A 24,832-nucleotide genomic window follows, 5' to 3' on the forward strand; every position below is an offset into this window, starting at 1 on the left:
TCTGTCTTTCTAGCAGAATAAGTTCTAATTTGACACTAGACAAAATTTCAACAATCCAAATTATATTTATTCTTCTGCTCATTGAATGAAAAGATACGTAGTAAAACATCTGTTGTAAATGTATATGTTGACAAGTTTTATGTCAAAAGAGGTATACAGAGTCTACTTTTGCATGTGTTCTTAGGAAGATCCTAAGCCTACCTGTGTCTTCTGGGATATGAACAAAAATGGTAAGTTCAAACATACTGTAATTTCTTTTATGTGGGGAATAAAAGTGTCTAAGTTTTAAAATGGGTCACAGTCTTGGCCGATTGCTTCTTAACCAATCTTTGCAGATGTAGATGAAGTAGATGTAGCTGGATCCTTGTAGATTAAGTCTTTAGATTGTATCATTTCTTCTGGTTAGTACAGTTGCTTGTAACAGCAGATGTTAAATATTCTTTTTAAAAGTTTTTTTTATGGTAAGTTTGTTTAACATTTTAAATTTGTAAATTAAATTTCTCTACATTTCTGTATCTCATAGCAGATTGTGCCTGTTACAAATCTTAAGCCGTTTTTTCTTCCGTGGAAGGTTAGGAACTACATTACACAGACTTCATCCACCTTGTAGATGGATTACAGACAGTATGATGAGTTTTCATATGAAGACACACATTAACAAGACAGCATTTTAGCCCATTCTTCATTGCTATTGCCTAACCCATGTGTGATGTTACACTGGCGCTCTTTGTCCTTTGCACAAAGTTATTCTCTGGGATGACATTCCAGATCCTGCTAATCACTACTGAGATGTTACTCTTCCTTGCAATAAAAACAGAGCAAAGAAGTAACTGTCCTTAGCAGGTGGAGGGGTTTAGTACAGAGAGTCCTGCAAGAAATAAAATTTACCATCCAAAGTTGTACTTGAAAGCAGGAAATTCGGACAGAAAAACTGAGGAGGATGCAGAGGATAAAAAAAGAGCAAAAAATTAAAAATAATCTAGTTAGGAAGCTAAACTTAAGAAGCACATCAAAGGAGAACCACAGAGGGAGGAAACTATTCTCAGTGGCTGCTTGAGTAGGGGAGAATTTTAAGTGGTTTTGGAATATCTTCACAGTCTTTTGAGAGATTCTGTCTTGAATTTGAGGTAAAGTTATAGGGCCAGTCAGGTAATTTGCTGGATTTTGCCTGGAGTTGTGCAAAAATGTCTTTAAGCGTTCGGAGAATATGAACTATTTCACAAAATTAGTTCGTATTTCAGCAGGGAAAAAATGAAAGGAGAAGTAATCAGAAATACAGATTTTACTTTTTAACTTTTAGTTTTTAAGAATAAAATCTTTCTACTTATTTTTCAGAATGGCCTTTTCAGGTGGGGTGAGTAGGGGATAGTTTACTTCATGTTTTTTCTTAAGACCGCAAAGGATCATTGGGGTTTTCCAGTCTGACGTTCTGCACTACAGGCTGCAGAGAGGAAGGGCAGGACCCTCTGCTCCTGGGCCACAAATGCTTCCATGTGCCTGGGGATATATGAGTAGGAGGGAGGCAGGTGCAGACATCACATCAGTGTGGTAAAAGGGAGTTCTACAACCGTCTTATTGTTGGGTAAAACTAAGGTTGTCTTAATGCATGATCCGCATAGTAGGTCTTATTCATCCCACATTAACCAAAAAACTCCCTACCTTTATTATAGATCTGCAGCTATTGCTTCTGCTCAGTAGTCCATTACTGGGACACTCATCTGGGGTGATGCTCTGCAGAAACTAGGCAATCTGACACTTACTTCTCTCCTGATTGTTTTTAACGTTCACTCATTCAGTTTGAGAAAGCGCTTCTGCACTTGCACAAGATGAAGTGATGAAATCTGTTAAAAGAGAGGGTGGCGTGACTTCATTGGAAAGTATGGTTTCCCCTGTTTCATTTCCACAGGTGGCAGTGGTGGCTGGAACCCTGCGGGCTGCCAAGTGGACGCAGAGTCCAATGAAAACGAGACGATTTGCTTATGCAACCACCTCACGCACTTCGGGGTCCTCATGGTAGGCGAACTCACTGTCCACCAAGTTACCTTGCCTAGGAACTGCAATGCAGTTTTTGTCTTGGATCAAGATGTCTGTCATTTTTGTTACTTGGGTTATTCCTTTTGCACGTGATGTTTAATAGTAATACATCATCTTTCCCCCTATTGTCATCAAGTTATCTTTTCGTAACAAAATAGCTAATGATAAGGATTCAGGAATGAGGTAATGAATAAAGTTGGTAATGAAGGCATATTATTATTACGTTCTTTGCAAGTGGCTAAGTGTTATAACATAAAAAGTAAAATGGGCCCATAAGAATATTCTAAATTTTTAAAAGTACTGTGCCACAAAATACCTGGGGTTGAGACTTCTCAGCGTTATCAAAATACAAAGAGCATATTATAACATCCAACTTCAAAGCCTGGACATGGCTGGGTGAAAAAGAAAGTCAGGGACTGTAAAACCAAGTCCCGGTACTAACAATTCCACCAGCAAAACAGAAAAAAATCAATCCTAGGGTGCAAGGGGTCCCTGTCATTTCACTTAACAATATAATCTGACAAAAATGACTTGCAGCTGGGAGAGGAGGGAGTAACAAGAGGGAAGTGAACGAGGAAACAAGTCTAGGTAGGTTTGAAATTTCAAGATCAGGCAAGTGGGAAGTTGTTGGTAGAAAAAAAAAGTAGGAGAAAAAGTTGAGGTGCTGTCTTCAAAACAAAAAAAGAGAGACTCATACCGTCAGGGAAAACAGTCAGGGGAAGAAAAATGTCCTACGGTCATTAAAACTGCTAATGAGGATAAAAAGTCAAGGGAGCACAATAATTCCCTTTCATCCTGAGATTCAAGGGGCCAAATACTGTCTCTTGCAAATTTAGGTTGCAAATCTGACGAGGTGTATATTTATCTAATGTCAAAAACTATAAAGCAGTACCTTCTTTTATGAAATGTGCAAACCCGGATTTGCAGATTTTCTTATAAATGGCTTAAATCAGCTTTGGGGGTGCCTTGCACCTTGGCCTGTGCCTTCTCTTGGCAAAAGTCTGCCTGCTGAGGGCTGGGACAAAACGTGTAACCCGTAACTCGTGCTCTTGTCAGAAGCTGAAGCAAAGTCCCCGGGCTGGGTGGCTGAGGCAGGCAGAGCATCGCCGGTCAGGGAGACGAGAGAGTCAGCCGCGCAGAGCACGTCAGCCTCCGTGGCGCAGCTCCTCTGGCGTTGAGGTGTCTCCAGCACTTTGCCCGTGTGGAGGGGTTTTGAAAGAAGAAAATCCCAGCATGAAAAAGACGGCATACTGCTATCTTTTCTTAACACTTGGATACTTTTTACACTCAGTAATGGGCTGAAGCATTTCTTTCCACCTGAAATTAACATTCTTTGGTCTCTAAAACATACCCGCAGAAAAGGTGTTTGCTCCCGATCACAGCAATGCTCATAGTAGAAGTGTTTGATTTTGGATTTAACTTGTTGCAGGGGCACATAGGATGCACTGCATGCACTGACTTGTTCAGCTTTGGCCTTCCAGAGCCTTCTTAGTAGAGCTGCTCTCTTCACGTCACGCTCGGATGTAGACACAAAAAAGCCATAAGCTTTTTGTCTTTTGGAAGCTAAATTGTGATCTTGTTTCTCTTTTCATCCTCGAAGGGAGAAGAAAAGGGCTTTTTTTAGGATATACTCAGTGAGTCCCTTCTCTTCCCCAAAGGCTTTTGTAGCAGTAGGAAAGAAGACAGTTCTTTGAATGTGGGCTGTGTTCCAATAGATTTTTACAGTTTTGACCCTTTTAATTGCTTTTCCATTTGAATAATCTTTTCTGAATTTAATTTAGATTTTAAATTATTTTCAAATAACACTCTCCTTACATATATATAAACAAACTGTCATATAGGGTTAGGACAGGGTGTAAAAAACTGCATACAGTGCCTTCCTTTTCCTGTGAAAAATGGCATGTTTTGTAGCATTTTCTTGGTTTCTTTTTGCTAGATATTTTGCCAGGGACAGCAGTGACACTGACTGTAGAATGGACACCATTATGTGTTAGTATTTGCTCACATCTACTCCACGGTGATATAGATCCAAACATTCTCATTTTTTCTTGTCCTTAAAAAAGGAAATAACCCTGGCATTTATTCTCAGACGGTACTATGTGGCAATTACATTTGGACAGAAAACTGGAAAAAAAATCCTCAGAATGTTCCTGCTTCATTTCCAGGTTTTTTTTTAAATGCTGTCTTTGTCACTATTTTTCTGACCAATTCTATTTATAAATGTAGTTTACATGTCAAAACAGACCATAAAACCAAAAAGCAATATCTTGCCCTTGGTTTCACCCGTAGATGATTAGCTACTCTTACAAACTTTTAATAACGAGAAGTCATGTCAGAAACTCCCCAGAATGTTGCACATTTCAGTATGAATATTTTTTAAATTACATTTTCAGTACACATTCAGCATAAATATCCTCTTAAAGAGACATGTCTATAAAGCAGCCAAACTAAAAAGTTTGAAAAGGGGAGATTTTTCCAGAGAAGGACATTTGAATTGCTGGTACTGAATTATAAGGATCAGTATCAGGCTCTGTCGATCTGCTGATCCCAGCAGTTATAATACTGAAAGCACAATGTTTTCAAGAGCTATGGGAAGGAAGTGAGAGGTGTAACGACTATAGACTAGGTATATTCCGTAAACATGAACCCTAATGTCAGGGTTATAGTGGTATTTCGAAAGGGCTTTTGAGTTCTACTTGATTGCCCAGAAAGAGTGTTGTGCTCATGGAAAAAGTGTTTGCTATAACAGATGCCTCTTTCTCCTCTCTCATGTAGGACCTTCAGAGAACCGTTACACAAATAGACCTACAGAATACCAAGGTCCTCACCTTTATCACTTACATTGGCTGTGGGATATCTGCTATATTTTCAGCTGCAACCCTTCTGACATATATTGCATTTGAGTAAGTATTAGTTCTGTGAAAAACATCACAAAGGAAGTACCTGTATTTGATGCATAACATAAATCAGTTATATGGTTGCTGTGTTTTATTTGTCTAGGAAGGGAAATCTGTGTTAAAAAAAAAACAACTGCAAAATCCTGGTCAAAATGTTGTAAGTGTAAATTTTTTTCATGGGATGTAAGTTCAGACTCTTCCCTCCTGTTTCCAAAGTGGTGTGCTGCTCAGGCTGGGCAACAAGGCTAACGTGTCTCAAAATTCTCGCTTTTGGGAGTACTGTATTATATATATAAAAGTATATAATATATATATTTTTTTATATATATACTCTCTCTATATATATAATATATATAAAAAATATATATATAAGTGTACAAAATACTGTATTTGTATTATAAACAAAATAAAACTTGCCTGTGTGAGCATAACAAATCCTAAGTATAAAAAGAGAAATTTCCAGCTAGAACAATTGCGTTCTAAAACCCTTCAGAAGTAAGTGGGAAGAGAAGTAAAAAGAAGATAAATTGTGAAGTGTTACAACAATCTCAACAGCACCCCTACTGAAATGTGAAAGTGACTCAAGGGAATGCAAAAGTTTTGAAGTGATACAGTTCTGTGAACAGTGAAAAGAGAAAATGAAGTCATGTCAACACAAAGGAACCATTCTGCCTGTAACAGGACAGGACAGAGTAGCTGCTAAAGAAGGATAGTTTGCTGGGGGGGGTGGGGGAAGGGGTTTTCATGTTCTAAATATCTCCAGCGATTGCATTCCTGTTGCATTACCTATCATATAATGTTCTGGTCCAAGATGGCAGAAGTCATTGGCTTGTCCCTCAGTTCATACATTTCAATGTGTATCAGTTAAAAAAGAAAATTGACTTGACCTTTAGCTTTCCCAAGATCCTATTAAAGAACAAACAAACAAACAAAAAACCCAAAACCACAAACCAGGAAACAACAGCATGCACTGGGTAATGTATTCCAAAAATTAAGCAAAGATTGACACATAAAATGATCAGAGATGAGCTTCTGGCCAGCTGTATTTTGAAACTTTTAATTTTTTTCAGTTTTCATTTAAAGTACAAAACACCTTGTATTCTATTTAATTTGAAAGATTTTTAATAATAAATCAGTTGCTAAAATATCGTGGCAGTTAATTAGCTCATTAAGCACCCAAAGAAGGGCTGGCTTTCCCACACCACATACAGCAGAAGCCTTCAATGGTATCACACAAAAGGACACATCTCTATGCCTTATTGCCACAAAAACTTACAGCTAGGAGGAGATCCCCGTGCTTTGTTTTACCTTATAAACTGGTAAACCCAGCTGCTGCAAGCTGCTTGTGTGATTGAAGCCAATTATTCATATGCACCTATATTTCTCTCATTAGGAAGTTGCGAAGAGATTATCCATCCAAAATCCTGATGAATTTGAGCACAGCCCTGCTCTTTCTTAACCTGATCTTCTTGCTTGACGGTTGGATTGCATCATTTGACATAGATGGCCTCTGCATAGCTGTAGCTGCACTTTTGCACTTTTTTCTTCTGGCCACCTTTACGTGGATGGGACTGGAAGCCGTTCATATGTACATTGCTCTAGTGAAAGTGTTCAACACCTATATACGGCGATACATACTGAAGTTTTGCATCATTGGCTGGGGTGAGTTCAGCAGGTGCAGTATTTGCACAGCCTGTGTTTTGAAACCATGCTACGTAAAAGCTCTCTACCACAAACGCAGAGCAGAATCAAAACCAGCGTGGCGTTTCCTCCTCCCCGCCCCGCGGCAGTGCCGGCGCGCAGCCCCGTATAACTCTGTGCAATACACCACAGCTGGCACTCCCCACCCAGAGCAGCTCACAGCACAAGGAGGAGCGGAGAGACCAGGTAAACTGGTCTTACTTTCCAGAGAGGCCAGAATGGAGAGGGGTGTCCTATCAGAGGTGGAGAACCGTGGCACACAGTGAATTCAGAAACCCTTGCCGTTACTACAAAGCCTATGGGATCTTCGCATTGACTTTCAAAAAGCTTTCAGTCCAGCTTAAAGTTTCCTGCCAACAAGTACAAAACCTACAGCCGAATCAGAAACAGTCAAAATTTCCTGAGCTTCAGCACTGTGTTCAAACCACAGAGAGATCCTGCCTGCCTTAAGCAGTGTACACTGCAGGACTGAAACGGAAAATGTAATACCAAAAAATAACTGCGAGGCTCAGGCAGCAAGGCTTTTATTCTTCGTTTTTTTCTAGATCAGGAATTCTGCCTGAATGCACATATTGTGTTTGAAATAATACAACACAATACAAAACCATTAACCTCATGGATAGAGCGCTGACCTCATGCCAGCTGATAATTTATGTCTTTCCATTGGCAACTAGCATCCTCTTTGGAGACCTCAGCAGAGGACAAGGACTGAGTGGTCGGAAAAGCAAATTAACCTCTTCCCCTTTGAATCTGTTTTGTCACAGCAAGGATAACACATGTAAATAAGGCATGTCAGGAAACGTACATTTCTTTTGTATGAGCTGTACCTCTCTGCACAGAGTTCTCTTCCACATAGTTGTCTATTTTCCCAAAATATTCCCTGTACCTTATTACTAAAAACATATAGTTTGTTTCATTTTATGTGGGACACATTTAAGTAAAGGCTATATATTTCTGTAGAAAAAGAGAAGACATTTGCAATTGAGAGAAGCAGTGGAGAAATTACAGGTTCAAATTCATGTTTCCTAGATCCCCAGCCTAATCAAGGGACATTAGCATCTCTGAAAAAAAATCCCTCAAAAAACTCCCAGTACCATCCCTCCACTAGATCTCATTTCTGTAATAGTTTGTTAATCTTCTTCTCACTATATTATGAGAGCCTGTGTGCAACTGCAAATTTAACTTTGGGTAATTGAGGGAGATTATTTTAATTTAGTTTCCATATCGCATAATAAAATAACATTTTCTACCTTAGAGAACATTATGAGGCGTATTCATTAATGCCCATTAAGTGCTTTGAAAGTTTTATACATTCGTACTATTGGAAAAATTGTTTCCTTCTAATTCTCTGTGCAGTTTTCTGACATAGAACTACCTCAGGATACTCTATACTAAAACAATAAGGATGGAGACACCCCTATTCAGCTTTGCATGGTGATTTTAGAAGTTTAGGAGATTTGAAAGCAAACTACAAGTTTTCTTGTCTTACAGGTTTGCCAGCTCTGGTGATAGCAATTGTTTTAGCAAGTGCTAATAAAAATGCAGCTCATATTTATGGCAAAGAGTTATATGGCAAAGATGCTAATGGGCAAGGAGGAGACGACTTGTGAGTATTTCTCTTAATCTCTTACTATTTAGCATTTACAGCCTAGGGAAAAAAAAAAAAACATTGGTCACATTGCTTTGGAAAAGTCAGAGGTGCATTAAACAAGCAAAGTGGGCAAAATAATCTTCTAAATTATTTGAATCAGAAGTGTGAAGAAGACTATAAGAAAAATTGGAGGGAAATCTGCATTACTCAATGCCACATACAAACATTCCTCTGGCAAAAAAGTAATTCACAAGTTTTGTCATGAATATAAAATAAACATAGCTGTTTTGGTTTATCTTAAATGAAAGCTATATATTCTAGGTAAGAGCAAAGAAAGAAATAGTATTAAAATAGTCTCCTTTGTAAATAAACCAGCCTTTCATCAATGTAGGTTGACGATCAATATCAATAGGTTTCTAAGTTCTTCTCTTGATGTCCAGGTAATAATCTCCAAATGCCAAAATTTTTATATGGCTGTTACCTCTTTTTTTGTTCCTTGCCTGGCAAAGCTTCATCACAATAAATAAAAATGTAATTCTGTGTTTTTATTAAAGTATTATGTTAAGCATTCCGGCCATTTCATAGAATCATAGAATAGTTTGGGCTGGAAGGGATATTTAGAAGTCTTCTAGTCCAACCCCCCTGCAATGACCAGGGACATCTTCAGCTAGATCAGGTTGCTCAGAGCCCCGTCCAACCTGACCTGGAATGTTTCCAGGTATGGGGCACCTATCACCTCTCCGGGCAACCTGTGCCGGTGTTTCACCATCCCTCATTGTTAAAATTTCTTCCTTAGGTCTAGTCTAAATCTGCGCTCTTTTAGTTTAAAACCATTACCCTTTCTCTTATCGGCCTTAGGCCCTGCTAAAACATCTATCCCCATCTTTCTTATAAGCCCCCTGGCAGGCTGCAATAAGGTCTCCCAGGACCTTCTCTTCTACAGACTGAACAACCCCCACTCTCTCAGCCTGTCCTAACAGGAGAGGTGTTCCAGCACTCTGATCATTTTTGTGGCCTCCTCTGGACCCTCTCCAACAGGTCCATGTCTCTCGTGTGCTGAGGGCTCCAGAGCTGGATGCAGGGCGCCAGGTGGGGTCTCACCAGAGTGGAGTAGAGGGGCAGAATCACCTCCCTCGACCTGCTGGCCACGCTGCTTTGGATGCAGCCCAGGATGTGGTTGGCCTTCTGGGCTGTGAGCACACGTTGTTGGCTCACGTCCAGCTTCTCATCCACCAGTACCCCCAAGTCCTTCTCGGCAGGGCTGCTCTCAATCCCTTCATCCCCCAGCCTGTACTGATACCTGGGGCTGCCCTCACCCAAGTGCAGGAGGGTCAGGGCTGCTAGAGGAATAAGCTAGATCTCTCACATATCTGACTGTCAAACAGCTACCTCAAAGGAGTACCCATCCTGCTTCTTCCCAGACATGTAGGAGTTCTCCTTTAGCTCAAGTGGCAGAAACTTGAGATTTTGTCACTGAAGATCCAAATTTGCCCGTTCTGGTACGAAAGCATCCTATGCTTCACACTGGTGAAAGTGGTGAAGCTACTCATACTGAGTCAAAACTTTCCATGATGGGATTGCAGTTCCCATCCCTTGTATCTGAGGTCAGATTTTATTTTTAATTAGTTTTAACTAAAATGTGGTACAACTCTCAGATTTCTGACATGATACTTCTGCGGGCCATAGTCACTTAAGATGCTACTGGGCTTCATCCTATTTACAACAAGAAAAAGGACAAAGGTTTAATTTGAAAGTATAGCATTGGTGGAATCGGGCATAGATTGATTTCCTTGTAATCTTAGAAATTACTGGAGGATAGTTTGCTCTATCTAAAAACTACTATATTTTTGTATTCTTTTGCAGCTGCTGGATCAAGAATGAAGTTGTCTTTTATGTCACTTGTGCCGGTTACTTTGGAATCATGTTTCTGATGAACATTGCCATGTTTATTGTGGTGATGGTGCAGATTTGTGGGAGGAATGGCAAAAGAACTAATCGGAGCCTGAAGGAAGAGATCCTAAGGAACCTCCGTAGTGTGGTCAGCCTGACCTTCCTCCTGGGCATGACATGGGGCTTTGCCTTTTTTGCCTGGGGTCCGTTAACTCTTCCTTTCCTGTACCTGTTCTCCATTTTCAATTCATTGCAAGGTAAGCTGAATTTCTGTTCTGTGTCAAATAATATTTGAGCTGTTGCTGTTCTGGGACACACTATGTCCGGTGATTTGGCTAGGGAATTCAGATCCAAGCTCTCTAGATTTCTCCTTGGTACTAAACCATCATTGGTTTTCCCTTATGTGGAATAGTGATACCAACTACATATCGGTTGAATATCTTAGTTAATTAATGTTTTAAGGTCTTTTTCATAAAATACACTGTATTATAAATAGTGCTATTCCGAGCTAACAGTCTGCAGTGATCTCTGTTGAGATAGATGCTGTATGACCCTCAACATTTCCTTTCACTGATTATAACAAATATAGGAAGCCTCTTTCCTTAATTTATTCCTGTAGGAAATCTGTAAAGCACATAACTATTTTATTAAGGTAGAAGAAGCTCGTAAAACAAAATTCAATCCTGTTTCAGTGCGGAGAGATAGCACAGAGTTATGGCATATTCTTTGGTTCTTTAAGGAAAAAGCAGCGACTGTTATAGTCAGCTTATTTTTGTTTCCTTTACTGAAGTTTTGGATATTTTACGTTTCCAATGTAGTTCATCGTTCTGAAACATGCTGTAAATTGTAATCAAATAGTTATAAACAAGAGAATTATATAGCTGACATTTAAAAGAATTTCATCCCAGAGCTGAAATTTGCATATAAACCAAATGGAGTAAGAATGCCCACCTCTGCTTGCCCTACCCACTAATAAAGAACAACTAAAAACAAAAACCCAAGAAGGTCATTGGAGGGACATGTGTTATACCACACACATATTGATATGAAAAATAAATTTGCCTGAAAAAAACCGTAACAAAAAAAAACCCCAAGAATGTCACTGGAGGAGCATGTGTTATGCCACACATATATTGAGATAAAAAATAAATTTTCCCAGGGTCAGCAAAATATCTTCCCTTTATGGAAAAAGTACTTAATGTTATGCTGTGTGGATTTTATCTGTTACAGTTGAGACATATTTACTGTGCTAAAAGATTTATTGAGCTTTCGTGGAAAGAGAATAATGTTGTGGTTTTTGGTTTGGTTCAGTTTCAACCTAAAATGCTAGGCAAAATGGCAAAAATTGTTTGGATGTGGTGTTCTTCCTAAGACTTTTTTCCAAAGGACAGATTCTGATACTCCCCTAGCAGCATAATGAAGTATTTGCTGCAATGTGTCCGTGTTAGAAATTCAGAAGGGCCTAGAGAGATTAGAAGTATGGGAAGAACATGAAAAAAGATTAAATCTCTGAAACACATGCCAAGGATCAAATTCAAGAAATTGTCTGTAACCAGAATTTCCAGTGCAGTCAGTTAAGCTTGTACATGCAGAGTGCACACGAGGTTGACCACCACTGCTTAAGCCTCTGTGGGGTAATAGCACTGTTCAATGGAAAATGAATATTTGAAAGGCAGTTAAGTCAGAAGATGAAACTGAAAAACCTGCGGAGCGAATGCGCAGAGAAGAAGAGCGATGGGTTTTTCACGGATTGTGGTAGCAAAGTTGGCACAGTATATTCAGGCCTGTCATATCAAGCACAGGAAGATAAAAATCCCGTATCTGAAAATGCTTATTTCTGTGTCAGAAAGAGCTAGGCAAAGCTAAAGAAGCCAGAAAGAGGATGTTTAAAGTCACATGCGACTGGTGCAGTGTACATGTAGCAGTAAGGGGATGAAAGCAAAGAGAAGTTTGGGATTTGTATGTGGAAGCATTTCCTATCAGAAAAAGCAGTTCGGTATGGCACGTCTTTCACCAGTGTTAGCATGACTTAACAATCGAGCCCTCAGGAAACATGTTTACTATCTCGCAAGTTTTTGAAAACGGCAGCAGTATTTTAAGCTATACCAGCAGCCTCCACCAACCTAGTTTTCTGTGCACTGGCAGTGAAAAAGTAAATTGCAGCAACTACTGGTGTTACTGTACTTTGCTATTTCATCTACATAGGAAATGATTTTTCCCTCTTTGACAGTCAGAGTGAAAAATCTGGGAACATCTCTTTTTTTGGCTGCTCATTTTATATATATGCCTGGGCAAGCCAAATACTTTCAAGTCAGAGCCAAGCTAGAGCCAAGCCTAGGGTCTGATTTGGCTCTGGGAAGCAAAACCAAAGTTGTATTACTAAAGCACATTGTAAACTTAATGAATAATGAAATGCAGAGAAAAAAATTTCAGAGACCAAGCCCAGATAGGGCAAAGGCAAAGTACTTAATGCAGTACATTTGTTTTCTATTACTATAGACCTACACATTTTCTTTTAAATGTTCCAAATGTTAACCACAATTTAATTAAGCATCATTTTAGTAACTTTGTAGCTGTGCAGAAATCCTAAGTGGTACTTTGGACCACAAATAACTGCATAACTCTAAGCTTGTAAGAGCTGCTAGTGATTGCGTTAGAATTACTCTGTGCTTAAAACAAATCACACACAGAAATATTTTACTAAACGCAAACATAGTAACCATAATTCAACGAAGCCTGTTTATGGGATACACTAAGATATGTTTGCCTTCCTTAAATTGTGCTGCTCCTTTTTCTTCGTCATCAGCTCTTGAAAAATTTTGCAAAAAATATGTTTCATGACACAACCTTTCCTAAAGTTAACTGATCTCAGTGGTCTCAGCCTGTCCTGACAGCTATAAGCAAATACAAGTCCAGTTCAATGACAAGCATTCATACAAAATGAGACCTCAGCACTTTGGAGGGGAGAGGATAATGTTATGCTCCAGAGCATTTTTTTCCAAGCTATACCCTGCCATTGTGTTCTACCAGCTGAAACATAGTAGGCATTAGTATACAGAGCTGTTCATGATGGTCATAAAGGAACAGTCTTAGAGGATGGCACTTAACCCGGTTTGCCCACATTATGTAGCATTTATTCATGTTTAAGATATAATCATGAGGGATTTTGCCATCAAGTGTTCAGCCCCAGGCTGGCTCTCTCCCAGTGAATAAGAGTAAAACAAGAACAGGCCAACCCGGAGAACGACGGAAGATTCCACAGCCAGTGCCTGCCTGGGAAGCGCCAGGAGCATTTGAGATTTCCAACTTCTATATTTAGCTCTAAAGTATCTCCGTAGAATGATGAAATCATACCATACGCCCAGTTAAGACCTTCTTTACCACATGGTAGATGCTTATCTTCTGTCTTGAAAATAAAGATTATGCATTTGCATGAGAAAAACAAGCTCTACAAAAACATTCTTAAACACATTTATTGTGATTGCACACAGAAACCAGGTAATTTTCTTCAGAAGTAAGTAGCTGGACACCTAATTAGTACTTGTGAGCATGTTCTTACCGTTTTCATAATCATTTCAACTACATGCATGTGATGTACATAAATCCCACTGTGCATTTTGAGGGCACTCTTTAGTGCCAATCACAAGACTTCTGGTTTTAAAAGAATACAGACCACAATTCTGTAAATATGGAACAGGAGGAGGTAAAATATCTTCTTGGTAATATAATAATGTCTGTATTTACTTTGCAGTCTGGATCTTGGAGTCCTGTTGGGTGCAAAATATTCATTTTGTTCAAAGGCAAAACCTGTTAATTCCTTTCTTCGAAGCCAAAAAGACCATATAAAAGATCCACACTGAGCTGGGTCTAAATCAACAGTGACAATGAAAGGGGTCCTATTGTCTCTCTTCTGATATTCCAGACACTTATATAGTAGCTAGAGGGTGGGAAAGCTTTAACTAATTTCCATACCTCTTAAATGAGGCATAGATGACAGTAAGAAAACTTTAAGATTATTTTCCTCTGCTTATACTTTATAACCTTTTGTTAGCAGATTTTAATTAATCTGTTTATTTATAAATACAACCTTCATTTGCTGTTTATTTGCTTTTGTCGCAGGTTTATTTATATTTGTATTCCATTGCGCTATGAAAGAAAATGTGCAGAAACAATGGAGGAGACATCTCTGTTGTGGCAGATTCCGACTGGCAGACAATTCAGGTAAAAGCAGTTCACAGCTCCCCTCCTTAGATGCTGCAGTAGTCCATAAAAGTCCAGGTGAAAAGCTTGCTGTGTTATTTTTAATACAAATGTAAGCCAGAGATGTGGAAAAATATGTTAATCATAGGCTGTCAGTTCACTTAAGTACTAACAATTGCCAAGGGACTTTTCAGATATCACTTCATAAAAATTCTCAAGTATTCTCTTTCGGTTTTCCACTGAAGGCAGCTGGTAAATTTTGTAGCACTATAGGCATGGTTTTGGAAGGCCTTTTGGACCCTAAAAAAAAAAAAAATTTTCAGAGATTCAAACTACTCTGTCATTCAAGAGCCAGTCTTATTCCTTTTCTCCTACATTACAGTATGTTGACAGAATTCTGTGTACTGTTGATGTAGGATCAATTCTTAAAAGGCAGCTAGAAATATTCTGACCTCTTTTGCTTTTAACTTTGCCTTTTCAAAGTGTTCTGTCTTTCACCATATACTTCAGAGAGACCATTAGATACTCAAAAACATAGAAAATTTCTTTAGCAGAAGCCTGATTAGAATTGAAGTTCATCTTTATCTGCAACTCTCAGAGAGAAAGGAGAGCAGTTGGTTTGGACACTTAAAAGTGCAACACTTGGGACGCTGTTTGTAGCGTTTGTAGTCTCCTCCACCTTTGGCCATCTCACATGGCATTAGACTCCTGTGTTTAGGCAACTGGATGTTGCTTTGCTGTCTGATGTAATGATTTTGGACCACATAATTCTTGCTCATATTGTTCTTGCTCAATGACCAGGGTTGAAATCTACAGTTGATGTAAAGTAGCATTAGCTCATTGCCAAGTAAGGTAAAGCAGTCTATCCTGGATAACAGCAGTGCTCCAAATACCCTTGTGTCCGTCCTTTCTTGGCATCCAAGGTTTGTTTCAATGTTTTAAGCACCTTGCTTTGCCATCAAGACTTTTGCTTTGTCTTGCTCTGTTTTGTTTGGGGAATGCATTCTCATTGTATGCTATAAAACATTTATGCTTTCATTTTGTAGTAAGAAAACCTGATTTATGATTTCAGAGAGTTAATACAAATTAGGAAAAGAGTATTCATTCTGATCAGGTATCCAGATTGTTCAGTTTCCATGTGGTTCATGCTGTAACTCCTCAACTGGAAAACACAGATGGATCAAATTATTTCCAGATTTTGATGCTGCTGTTGGGCAGCTTTTGAGTATGATAGAAATAAAAACCTGAAGGATCTGAGTATTTCAGTGGTATAGTTAATGTGCTGTCATTACGCCTAGCATTAACCAGTCCACCCCCACTGGCTGGTTTTATTCTCCATGATCCTGATACAGTTTTCAGGCAGAACGGTGAAATATAAGCCAAAAGTGAACTTGCATACCTATCCAGCTGAAGTCTACTTTAGGGCATGCTATGATAAAGCAAAGAAACAAACAAGCCAAAGCCTTGCAACACTGCCATAGCTAGGTCGGAGAAATAGTAACCTATACCCTACAGCAATGATTTAGGATAAAATATCTGTCTGATTTAAATCAAGGCTAAAGTGGCCCATGTGTGTTTTGTTTGGACTTCTCTTCCATTTTGTGAATTTCATTGCAGTACAGTGAATAATAGGAACATGACTAAAGTGTGAAACTACCTGTACCTACCTGCAAGTATATGATACAAAAGTAGTTAGATATATTTATTCTACTGGTATTGGGACACTTGTGATGAGATTTTCAGTGTCATTTTTTTCGCAATAAGTTTATTGGTATTAGTTACTGCGTCCAGTTCTGAAGCTGTTAGCACAGGAAAGACATGGACCTGTTGGAGCACATCCAGAGGAGGCCACAAAAACGATCAGAAGGCTGGAACACCTCTCCTGTGAGGACAGGCTGAGAGAGTTGGGGTTCTTCAGCGTGGAGAAGAGAAGGCTCTAGGGACACTTTATTGCAGCCTTCCAGTACTTAAAGGGGGCTTTATAAGAAAGATGAGGACAGACGTTTTAGCAGGGCCTGTAGCAATAGGACAAGGGATAATGCTTTGAAACTAAAAAAGGGCAGATTTAGACTAGATCTAAGGAAGAAATTTTTCACAACGAGGGTAGTAAAACACTGGCACAGGTTGCCCAGAGAGGTGGTAGATGCCTCATCCTTGGAAACACTGAAGGTCAGGTTGGACGGGGCTCTGAGCAACCTGATGTAGTTGAAGATGTCCCTGCTTATTGCAGGGGGCTTGGATTAGATGACTTTTAAAGGTCCCTTCCAACCTAGACTATTCCATGATTCTATGATTCTATTAAATTTAATTCTGGGAGTTGTTCCAGTGTAAGAGCTTATCGTGTTAATTGTTCGGACAAAACTCTTAAAATGTGAACTACTGAATAACCATTATTATTCATTGTTACTAATAGTGCACCAATATGCTAAAACCTATAACAACAAGTGCAATTCTGCAAGTATGGAGTACCTACCTCAGCAGATCAAGCCCTCAAACGATAAAATCACTGTAAATGGTCCTATCCATCCCTTTCCTATCCATCCCTTTGGATTTCTTTCTTCAGGTCATGAAACTTTGGCATCCTTATACTGCTACAGAGCTTCACTGCTCTCCTGTGTCTGAGAAAGCTGGGTCTTACTTACAGTTCTGCCATCCAGACGAATGATTATTGGAGTGTTTTAACACTTTAGACACTGTGTCTTTAGACACCAATTCTAACTACTGTGGTAAACAGCAAAGTAAATCAAGTTGGAATAATTCTTGTGTTTCTTAAGAATCAAAGAGGCAACCTGACAGGAAAAGGATAGGCTGTTTGTTATAAGCAACATTAAGAAATGCATCTGATACTTGAAATGTTCATAATTGAATAAATTAGGCATTTAGTACCTATGGTAATTATTTATGTAAAACTTTTCAATCATTTTTAGATTGGAGCAAAACAGCAACCAATATTATAAAGAAGAGTTCTGATAATCTTGGGAAATCCTTATCCTCTAGTTCCATCGGCTCCAATTCAACCTACTTAACATCCAAATCAAAATCTACAACAAATACATATTGCAAACGAAACAGCCATACAGGTGAGTTCTTGCATTGTAACACAGTGCATCTGTGAATACGTAGGTTCATGTTAAAGGTACAGTAGGGATTTTTACCCAGAGGTTAATGTCACCAATTTGTATAGTTTCAGTATTTTTAAAATATATGTTACTGTTTAATAAGAATCTTAACTTAATATACAATACATCCAATATATAGTTCTGATCTTGGTATGTTCCCATACTAAACAAAGTAGGCTTGATGAAAGCAAATCTTGAGTTTTCTATAGGACTTTCACCTTTTTGGCTAAATGAAGGTAAGTCTTATTATCCCACTGTAAACACTGGGTAGCCAAAGCACAGAGAGATGACGTTCATTACCCAAGGTAACATGAAGCTAGCAGCACAGCTGGAAATAGGAGTGAAGTCTTCTGAGTCCAAGTCCACAGCTGATTCACTTGGTCAAACTCCTTCCATTTAACTGTAACAATTTATGGGTAAATTGACAAATGGAGGCTACTTGCAAATGGATACCATGTTCCCAGGGTATGCATTGCCTTTCCCTTCTACAAATAGCACACCATATCTATAGCTTGTTTATTTAGATGTCAGTGGTATATGTAATAAATGGCATCATCTGTATTCCACTCATGCCATAAAAATGTGCTCATTTTAAGAACACTTTAAAGGAGCTACATTAGATATATTTATTTAATTTAAATTTATTAATTTAAAGGAGCAAAGAAAGAGAGGAGCTGGAATGATTTGCAAGTCTGTTTGCTGAGGTCTGAGATCATATTTCAGAAAATGACTTAAATAGTTCAGATTTTTTTGTTACTGGGTTTTTGTGAACTCATGTTTTTGTCCTCTATAAAGTCATGTAACATTATTACGGAATTCTCTTCTAAAACACAGTGGAAATAAAATCTGCACACATAGTTAACCCAAAGATGTGTTTACGTGCTTTAAAATATTTGTTAACGTGCTTTAAAATATTTGTTAGAAGCAATGTTTAGATATGAAATATATGATTTTACTGGAAAGAAAGTTGCATCGTTTCTTAGGTATAAATTATTCGAAGAAGTCCCTGATGTCTCTTTTATGTTGGTACAGTCTCCTTTCTTGATATGTGGCATAGCTTCCAGGAAATAACTTCTTTTTTTTTTATTGATGATCATTACCTGCTTCAGTTAGGCACACAATTTTTGGCTAGAAATCCCCTTTTTTAAGAACTACATGGTTTTTTTTCTCACCAGCCAATTTTCAGTGCATCCATTAGCATGAGGCGTTGTGCAATCAGGTATTTTAAGAGCGTAAATCTTTTTTGGTTATCGAGAATGTCCGTGAAGTGCATTGGCTTGGAACACAGTAAAAATGAGCATTGTCTTAAGAAATTGGCTGGTGAACCTGAGCTCGCTCTCGAGAGTGCCGCTCGCAGCCGTGCTGGGCGCGCACAGCTGGCCCCTGCCTCGCCAGGGTGCCTGTCCCTGCTGCCGTCTCAGGTTTGGCGTCCACGCACCCCACTGCCCTGAGCACGTGGTCTTCAGCTCGCTCTCCTATGAAGGGACGCTTCTGGCAGCAGTCTTCCACAGCCAGTGTCTATAATAGCCACCGATCACAGTGCTACTATTAATTTAATAGTAGAGGAGGAGAGCATCGCGCCCCTCCCGCTGCAGAGCGTTCTCTGTTCTGCGGACGGAGAATTCCCCTTTGTACTTGTGGCAGATCGACCTTTAGACCCTTGGTATTGGTATCAATGATAAAAATATGCTCAAATGTTTTATTGGACTCAGAGCTTTTTATCAGTCTGACCATTAAAGAGACAGTGCTAGAGTTTTTGCAATGCTGTCTTGAAGTAAAACAACAAGAGAGTTCCAGGTAAGAAGTAAGTTAAAAGAATCCTGCAGTTAGGAACATGCTCATGTACTTTCTTCAAAAGTGGTGAGGTTAATCCCATGCATAAATTATTTCCCCAAAGGGATTGCAGTTGGTAATGTAATCATAGTTGTAATGTGATTGTGTATTGGACACTAAGGAAATACCACATTTTTCTCTAGATTTTTAAAATTTTAATACATTTTGCTTTGATCTCTGAAAATTCACATTTTATTGTGATACTCCAAAGGGATTTTTCCTAACATTAGGTTTTCAAATGCTGATGTATCTTCTCGTGTGTTAAAAGAATAGAAAATGACATTAAGATACTGATTTTTAATACAGCTAAACTTCTTAGTTTGATGTCCTGGCTAAATTGCAGGCTAATAATGTAATAGCTACATGTCTTGGCAACTCTTGTTAATATGGTTATAATGTGCTCCCTGGAATTGACACAAGCATTCATGTGTTTGTGGTATAGATAATGTCTTCTAAGGCCCTTTCCTCATCAGTGGTGGAGCATTACAGGTAAAGTGAGAATTGCTTTTGCTGAATGCATGGTTTGAACAGGGTGGAGGGATGCCACTTGCATGATGTCCTCACTGACACAAAGGACTTTGCTAATCAGAAACGCTGCTTGTTTCTCACCGTTACATCTTGCGTCATTGATGCTGAATCAAAGGATAAGTGTGCTTTGAACTCTGGGTGTCTGCACTCTGCATGGGGCATGAAGCGTTTGGAAGACACCGTTTTAGAAAACAGACCATGTCCTGACATTAATGCCTGCGTACAGTAGTCTGGAGAAGGGAGACTGGGTTGAAACACCCATACAAAAAGCATATGTCAAAAACCAAAAACAATCTGATTGAGTCCTAGAAACTTTCTGAATATTTTTAAACGTTATTACAGGAATTTTAAGATATTGTATTTCTATTTGGTCTATGGCTATTATAGAATGAGTCTTCCAGCCATTGTTTTTTCATATCCAGTCACACCCAAAATGTCTGAATGACAAACTGTATATGCCTGAAAGCTGTGCTGTGAACTGCTGGAGGGTTGAATGCAGAATGCATCTACTGGGACACAAATATTGGGTAGACGAAAGAAATCCCTTCGGTGTATTGTGACACTGCTGTCTATGAGACTGACACAAACTTGTTGTAGGTAGTACCATAGATAGACTTGCTGTAGGCAAATACCATATGTAAGACTTACACGAATTAGAAGTTAAAATTGTTGCTGCACAGAATTTGGTGGTAAAACTCCCATTTACTTCAGTGACACAGGATTTTAACCCTGTACTTGGGTGTGAAGCGCATTGAGCTAAAAAAAAGTGGGCCCCACTGGGTTTCATAGGACTTAGGTAATTCCTGCACGTGCAAATTTAATGAGGAAATAGTTGGTATTTAACAATGCAGTGATGCCTTGTGAAAAAAAGTGTACATATTTGCAAGGAATTTCAAAAACTTTCCCTAAAGACTAAGAATTAAACTTTCCTCTTTGTAATAAGATACTCAGTATGTAGAAAAACTTCAAAACGTAGTACCATTGGCTAGTGAATACACACATTTGAAAGGCAGGCAGATAGTACCCGGCAGTTTGCTATTGGACATGGAATTATTTGCTGCAATTCATCGACATTCCTGCGTGCTTTGAAAAAATCATTCTGATATGCCTGAATATGCCTGTTCCTTTTTTCATGAGTACAACTGGTTTGATTTCTCACTTTGCAATCCATTTCTCCTTCATGCAACACTTTATACTCTTTTATGGCTTGATATCATGACTTCTGCAGGGGCGGGTTAATTTTCTGTTTATTTTTAATTAATGATTTATTTCTATAAGAAACAAGTTGTGTATGAAATCATAGTTTAAGTAATATACTACACTGTAAAATGATCTTTTACCAGGGAATTTTGGAAGGTGATTTCACCAAGGTCTTGTAGACAGCCATCAAAAACGTCACTTGTAGAAAAGACTGCTTCACAGGATACCCCAGCTTACTGTCGGCTTGCAATGGTCAAAGCCTTCACTGGGTTAAGGGAATTAATTCCAGCTTTATTCGCTACAGTGAAAGAGATAAGAAAGCTCATTAGGACCATGTACTTGAGAAAATGAGATACAGGCTCTCTCCTTCTCGTTGCTCACTGCATGAGCTCTACCTACTGACCGTTCTCCGAACAGCAATACCGCTCGCGGCTGAAGCGGATTTCCCCAGCCCGGTTGGGAATTGCCTTTCTCCTTTTTCTCTTCGGCTCCACCCTTGGCTTATAGCACCTGAATTCTGAGGAGATGCCAGTTTTCTGCATCTTTTCCTCCCCACAGTTTTTCAGTCTGTACCCACCCTCCACATTACAGAAAAAAACAAAGTGATGGTAGGCAAGCACAAAGTTTAGGCAGGTTCCGGCGCTGGTTACCTGATTTAAGATGCAAGTCATCTTCTGCTACATTCTGTGCAGAGCACATTATTTCTGTGTGTAGCTTAAAATCTCCAGTGTTGAAATAATTAAATTTTTACTGTCGTTTTCCACTACTTTGTTATGTGGAGATGTTATTTACCAGATGTTATGGAGGTCACCCCTATTCCTGTGCCATCAAAATGTTTTTAGTTTGTAAGATTCAAAGCACCAACAGTAAGTTAATATATTAAAAGGTCACAGGAGTCAGTTACATTTTAGGCAAAAGAATAGGGGGGTAATTTCAAGAGAGACCTGAGACGTCTGGCCACAAAACTAGGCGTCGCAAAAGAATTTAGAAGAAGCAATGCCAAGCCAAAAAGTTGTTTGTTGGCTTTTAGAGCAGTAATTTAATTTAGCAGTAGTGGCAATTGAAGGCATATCTATGTGGGAGTGACACACCTCTTGAATTATGACTTTACTTAAGAAGCCCTAACTTCTTGTTGTTGCTTATTCCTCTTCCTAGAGAATGTTTTTATTGACAAGCCGTCTTCAAAATTTGCCCAAGAGGATGAAGAACAGACGTCAATCATCCCTGTCCACCAGGTTATTGACAAGGTCAAGGGATACTGCAATCCTCACTCTGACAACTTCTACAAAAATATCATCATGTCCGACACATTTAGTCACAGCACAAAGTTCTGACTGGGGTTTTGGATTTTTTGAACCAAAGGAAGACAAAAGTCTGCCTGGAATTGAGAATACTGGATGTCGTAGAATGTGACTTGTTTAGTTATTTTTTCCCAGTTTATAATGTTCTCCTGTTAACAACTTCCACTCGAGGACCAATTTCTCTACCTTTTTACTGTTGTGGAAAAAGACAATTTTCCACCATGGTGTTGAGCTGTTTTTAAATGTGTGCCAGCCAACATGATGTCTGGACAGCTAATTGTAATCCTGTGTAAATATTTTTTAAGACTGAAGAGCCACAAGCTTAACTCTAAATTATATATTCCAAACAGAAGCAAGTCTCGACTCCTGGAGAAAATAGCAGACATGTCACGCAGTACAGGCAAGCTCTTATTGAACAGTTTACAGGTGGTCTTTTTCTTTTGAAGAATATGGTTTTTCCCTACTACACTTGTTTGATTCTTGCTTCTTGACTGTCTAGTGTTGTCTGTTCTTTATTTGTAAGTGAATAAAACCCTAACAGCAGTGTTGAAAGGGTTATTTTAAACCATTTTTGACTAAATAGACCTAATCATGCAAAGCTTGCTTACCAAAAAAATACGTGCTGTAAATTCAGGCTATTTTGTAGCCGTGTACATAGAAACACACCTGTTACATAGATGTGCTGGCTGAGAAGGACGCGCAGGTTGCTAGTAACTCCTGCAAATTTTAAGCCCATTGATATGTATGGAAACAGACAGTCGTACGTATCATTTGCATCTGTACAGAACAAGTACACAGGTAAATCCAAAGTTTACACAAAGTCATGTTTCAAGATTTATTGATCGGTGTGTGTGAAATGGGGCATCTCCCATCGCAATTCTATGTTTAATGTCTTTTTCACTAAACAAAATAGAAGACATTCAGCTATATATAGATATACAAATATATACCTAGATCTCTCTCCACACATATTTTTATAATAATGCACACAGTAAATATGGCAGGGGAAACTACATTGTGTACCGTAGGCAATCTAAGAACCACGAACGGTGCTAAAACTTATGTTTAAGTATTTAAACACGAGATGAATACTTTGTAAGCCCGTGGGTTCATTTGTCAGTCTCTGTACTTCGGATATATTGTATGTATAGGCACGTCCATTAGATGGCATCGCAACATTAGAATAACCTGGGATACGTTTACCGGTAATAAATAAATAACGTCTTTCTGGGCACGTAACGTTATCAGTATCAGTACCCCCCTCCTGCCCCACGGTTGGTTGAACTGATTGAGGTTGCGGGAGGCTCAGAGTTGGAGCAGGGTTCAGGCAACGTTAGGGAATTTCGCATTGCTGTTCTGTGTGCATCACGACACTGGGGTGCCTGTGTGCAGAGAACGGACAAGAGCATAAAATGCTTACTTGTTTTAGTCTCTATGAATGTGTGACGCATTAGCATGCGGCCATGGCTGCCAGAAGTGCATCTCTCCTCACAAAGCATGTCTTGCCCAATGACGGGTTTTATAAAAACCGTAACTGCGCATGTCGCTGAAAGCATGGGCCAAAACTTCCAAAGGTATTTTCAAACGATGTTTTCGGAGGAGAATGTCTCCCGATGGAAACTTTCATTTTTAAAAAGGCTTTGGTTTTAACCAAAATATTTGTAGCCAAATACTTAATTAATCGTATCCAGAAGGTGACCAGAAAGTTCTGCTGAGGTTTCTCAGCTGCCAAGCAGGTGGATGCTCAGTGATTAGGGATGTGGATTTGTGCCTTTCTTTGCTCTTTGCACGTGCTGTTGCGTGCAGAGATCGTTTAATGCTGTGACGGCGCAAATGGCGTATTTTCCCTGGCTGCAAGCACCGGGCGGGAGGAGGGTGTCTGGACGGTGTTCCGCCCAGAAACACTGCTGTCGCTACGCGGACCTTAACGAAACCTCAGTCTCATAACTGCAAATTCGTACGTGGTGGTATGAATGAAATTCAGCCCGATTCGCTTAAAATGTAATTATTAATAGGGATGAGTGTTGTCAGATATCTTTAATAAAGGAAATAATTTAGGGAGAGATTCTGTACAAGCATTTACTGGACTTATATTTTAACATCCCACTTGCTTAACTACTGTAGATAATAGTGTTCACGTAGCAGCTTACTGTGAGTTTTCTACCTGACTAAGGTGTTCAGAAGTGAAGAGACGGAAAACCAAACATTCCTGAGAAAATGAGGAATTAGTAAAATATAATAGATTAGTAAAATATAAATAAAAAGCAAACACAGTATCCTGACTGAAGCTGAGCTGTAACTTAAGTATCAGTTTAATGTACAGCTACCTTTATTTTTGCTGAATTAAGATTTTTTTCTCTTTTTTTACTACCATGTAGTAATCTTAAACTGTCTGTGTCAGTTAGATGCTCTTGAATGCTCTCAGTTCTACAATGTAAAGCTTCTACTTTGTAGCTGACATGCTGTGACCTCCCTTGTATATATTTATTTATTTGTGAGGTTAAATATGTCAAATATATTTAGCTCTATAATGACTGT

General features: G+C 39.0%; 1 protein-coding gene across 1 annotated transcript in view; it reads left to right on the forward strand.

Annotated features, from left to right (window-relative positions):
- The window catches only part of ADGRG6 (adhesion G protein-coupled receptor G6), a gene marked incomplete at its 3' end in the record, with an annotated part of 106,650 nt that extends 84,323 nt beyond the window's left edge, over window positions 1-22,327 (forward strand). The window contains exons 16-24 of the mRNA XM_081998398.1: window positions 185-230; window positions 1,907-2,013; window positions 4,810-4,937; window positions 6,325-6,593; window positions 8,124-8,238; window positions 10,087-10,370; window positions 14,233-14,334; window positions 17,241-17,393; window positions 22,149-22,327. Coding sequence (XP_081854524.1) covers window positions 185-230; window positions 1,907-2,013; window positions 4,810-4,937; window positions 6,325-6,593; window positions 8,124-8,238; window positions 10,087-10,370; window positions 14,233-14,334; window positions 17,241-17,393; window positions 22,149-22,327 — 1,383 coding nt within the window. The remainder of the gene's footprint in view (window positions 1-184; window positions 231-1,906; window positions 2,014-4,809; window positions 4,938-6,324; window positions 6,594-8,123; window positions 8,239-10,086; window positions 10,371-14,232; window positions 14,335-17,240; window positions 17,394-22,148) is intronic.
- Window positions 22,328-24,832: the final 2,505 nt, after the last annotated feature.

Source organism: Phaethon aethereus, assembly GCF_964289735.1.
Source record: "Phaethon aethereus genome assembly, chromosome: 3".
Lineage (NCBI taxonomy): Eukaryota > Metazoa > Chordata > Aves > Phaethontiformes > Phaethontidae > Phaethon > Phaethon aethereus.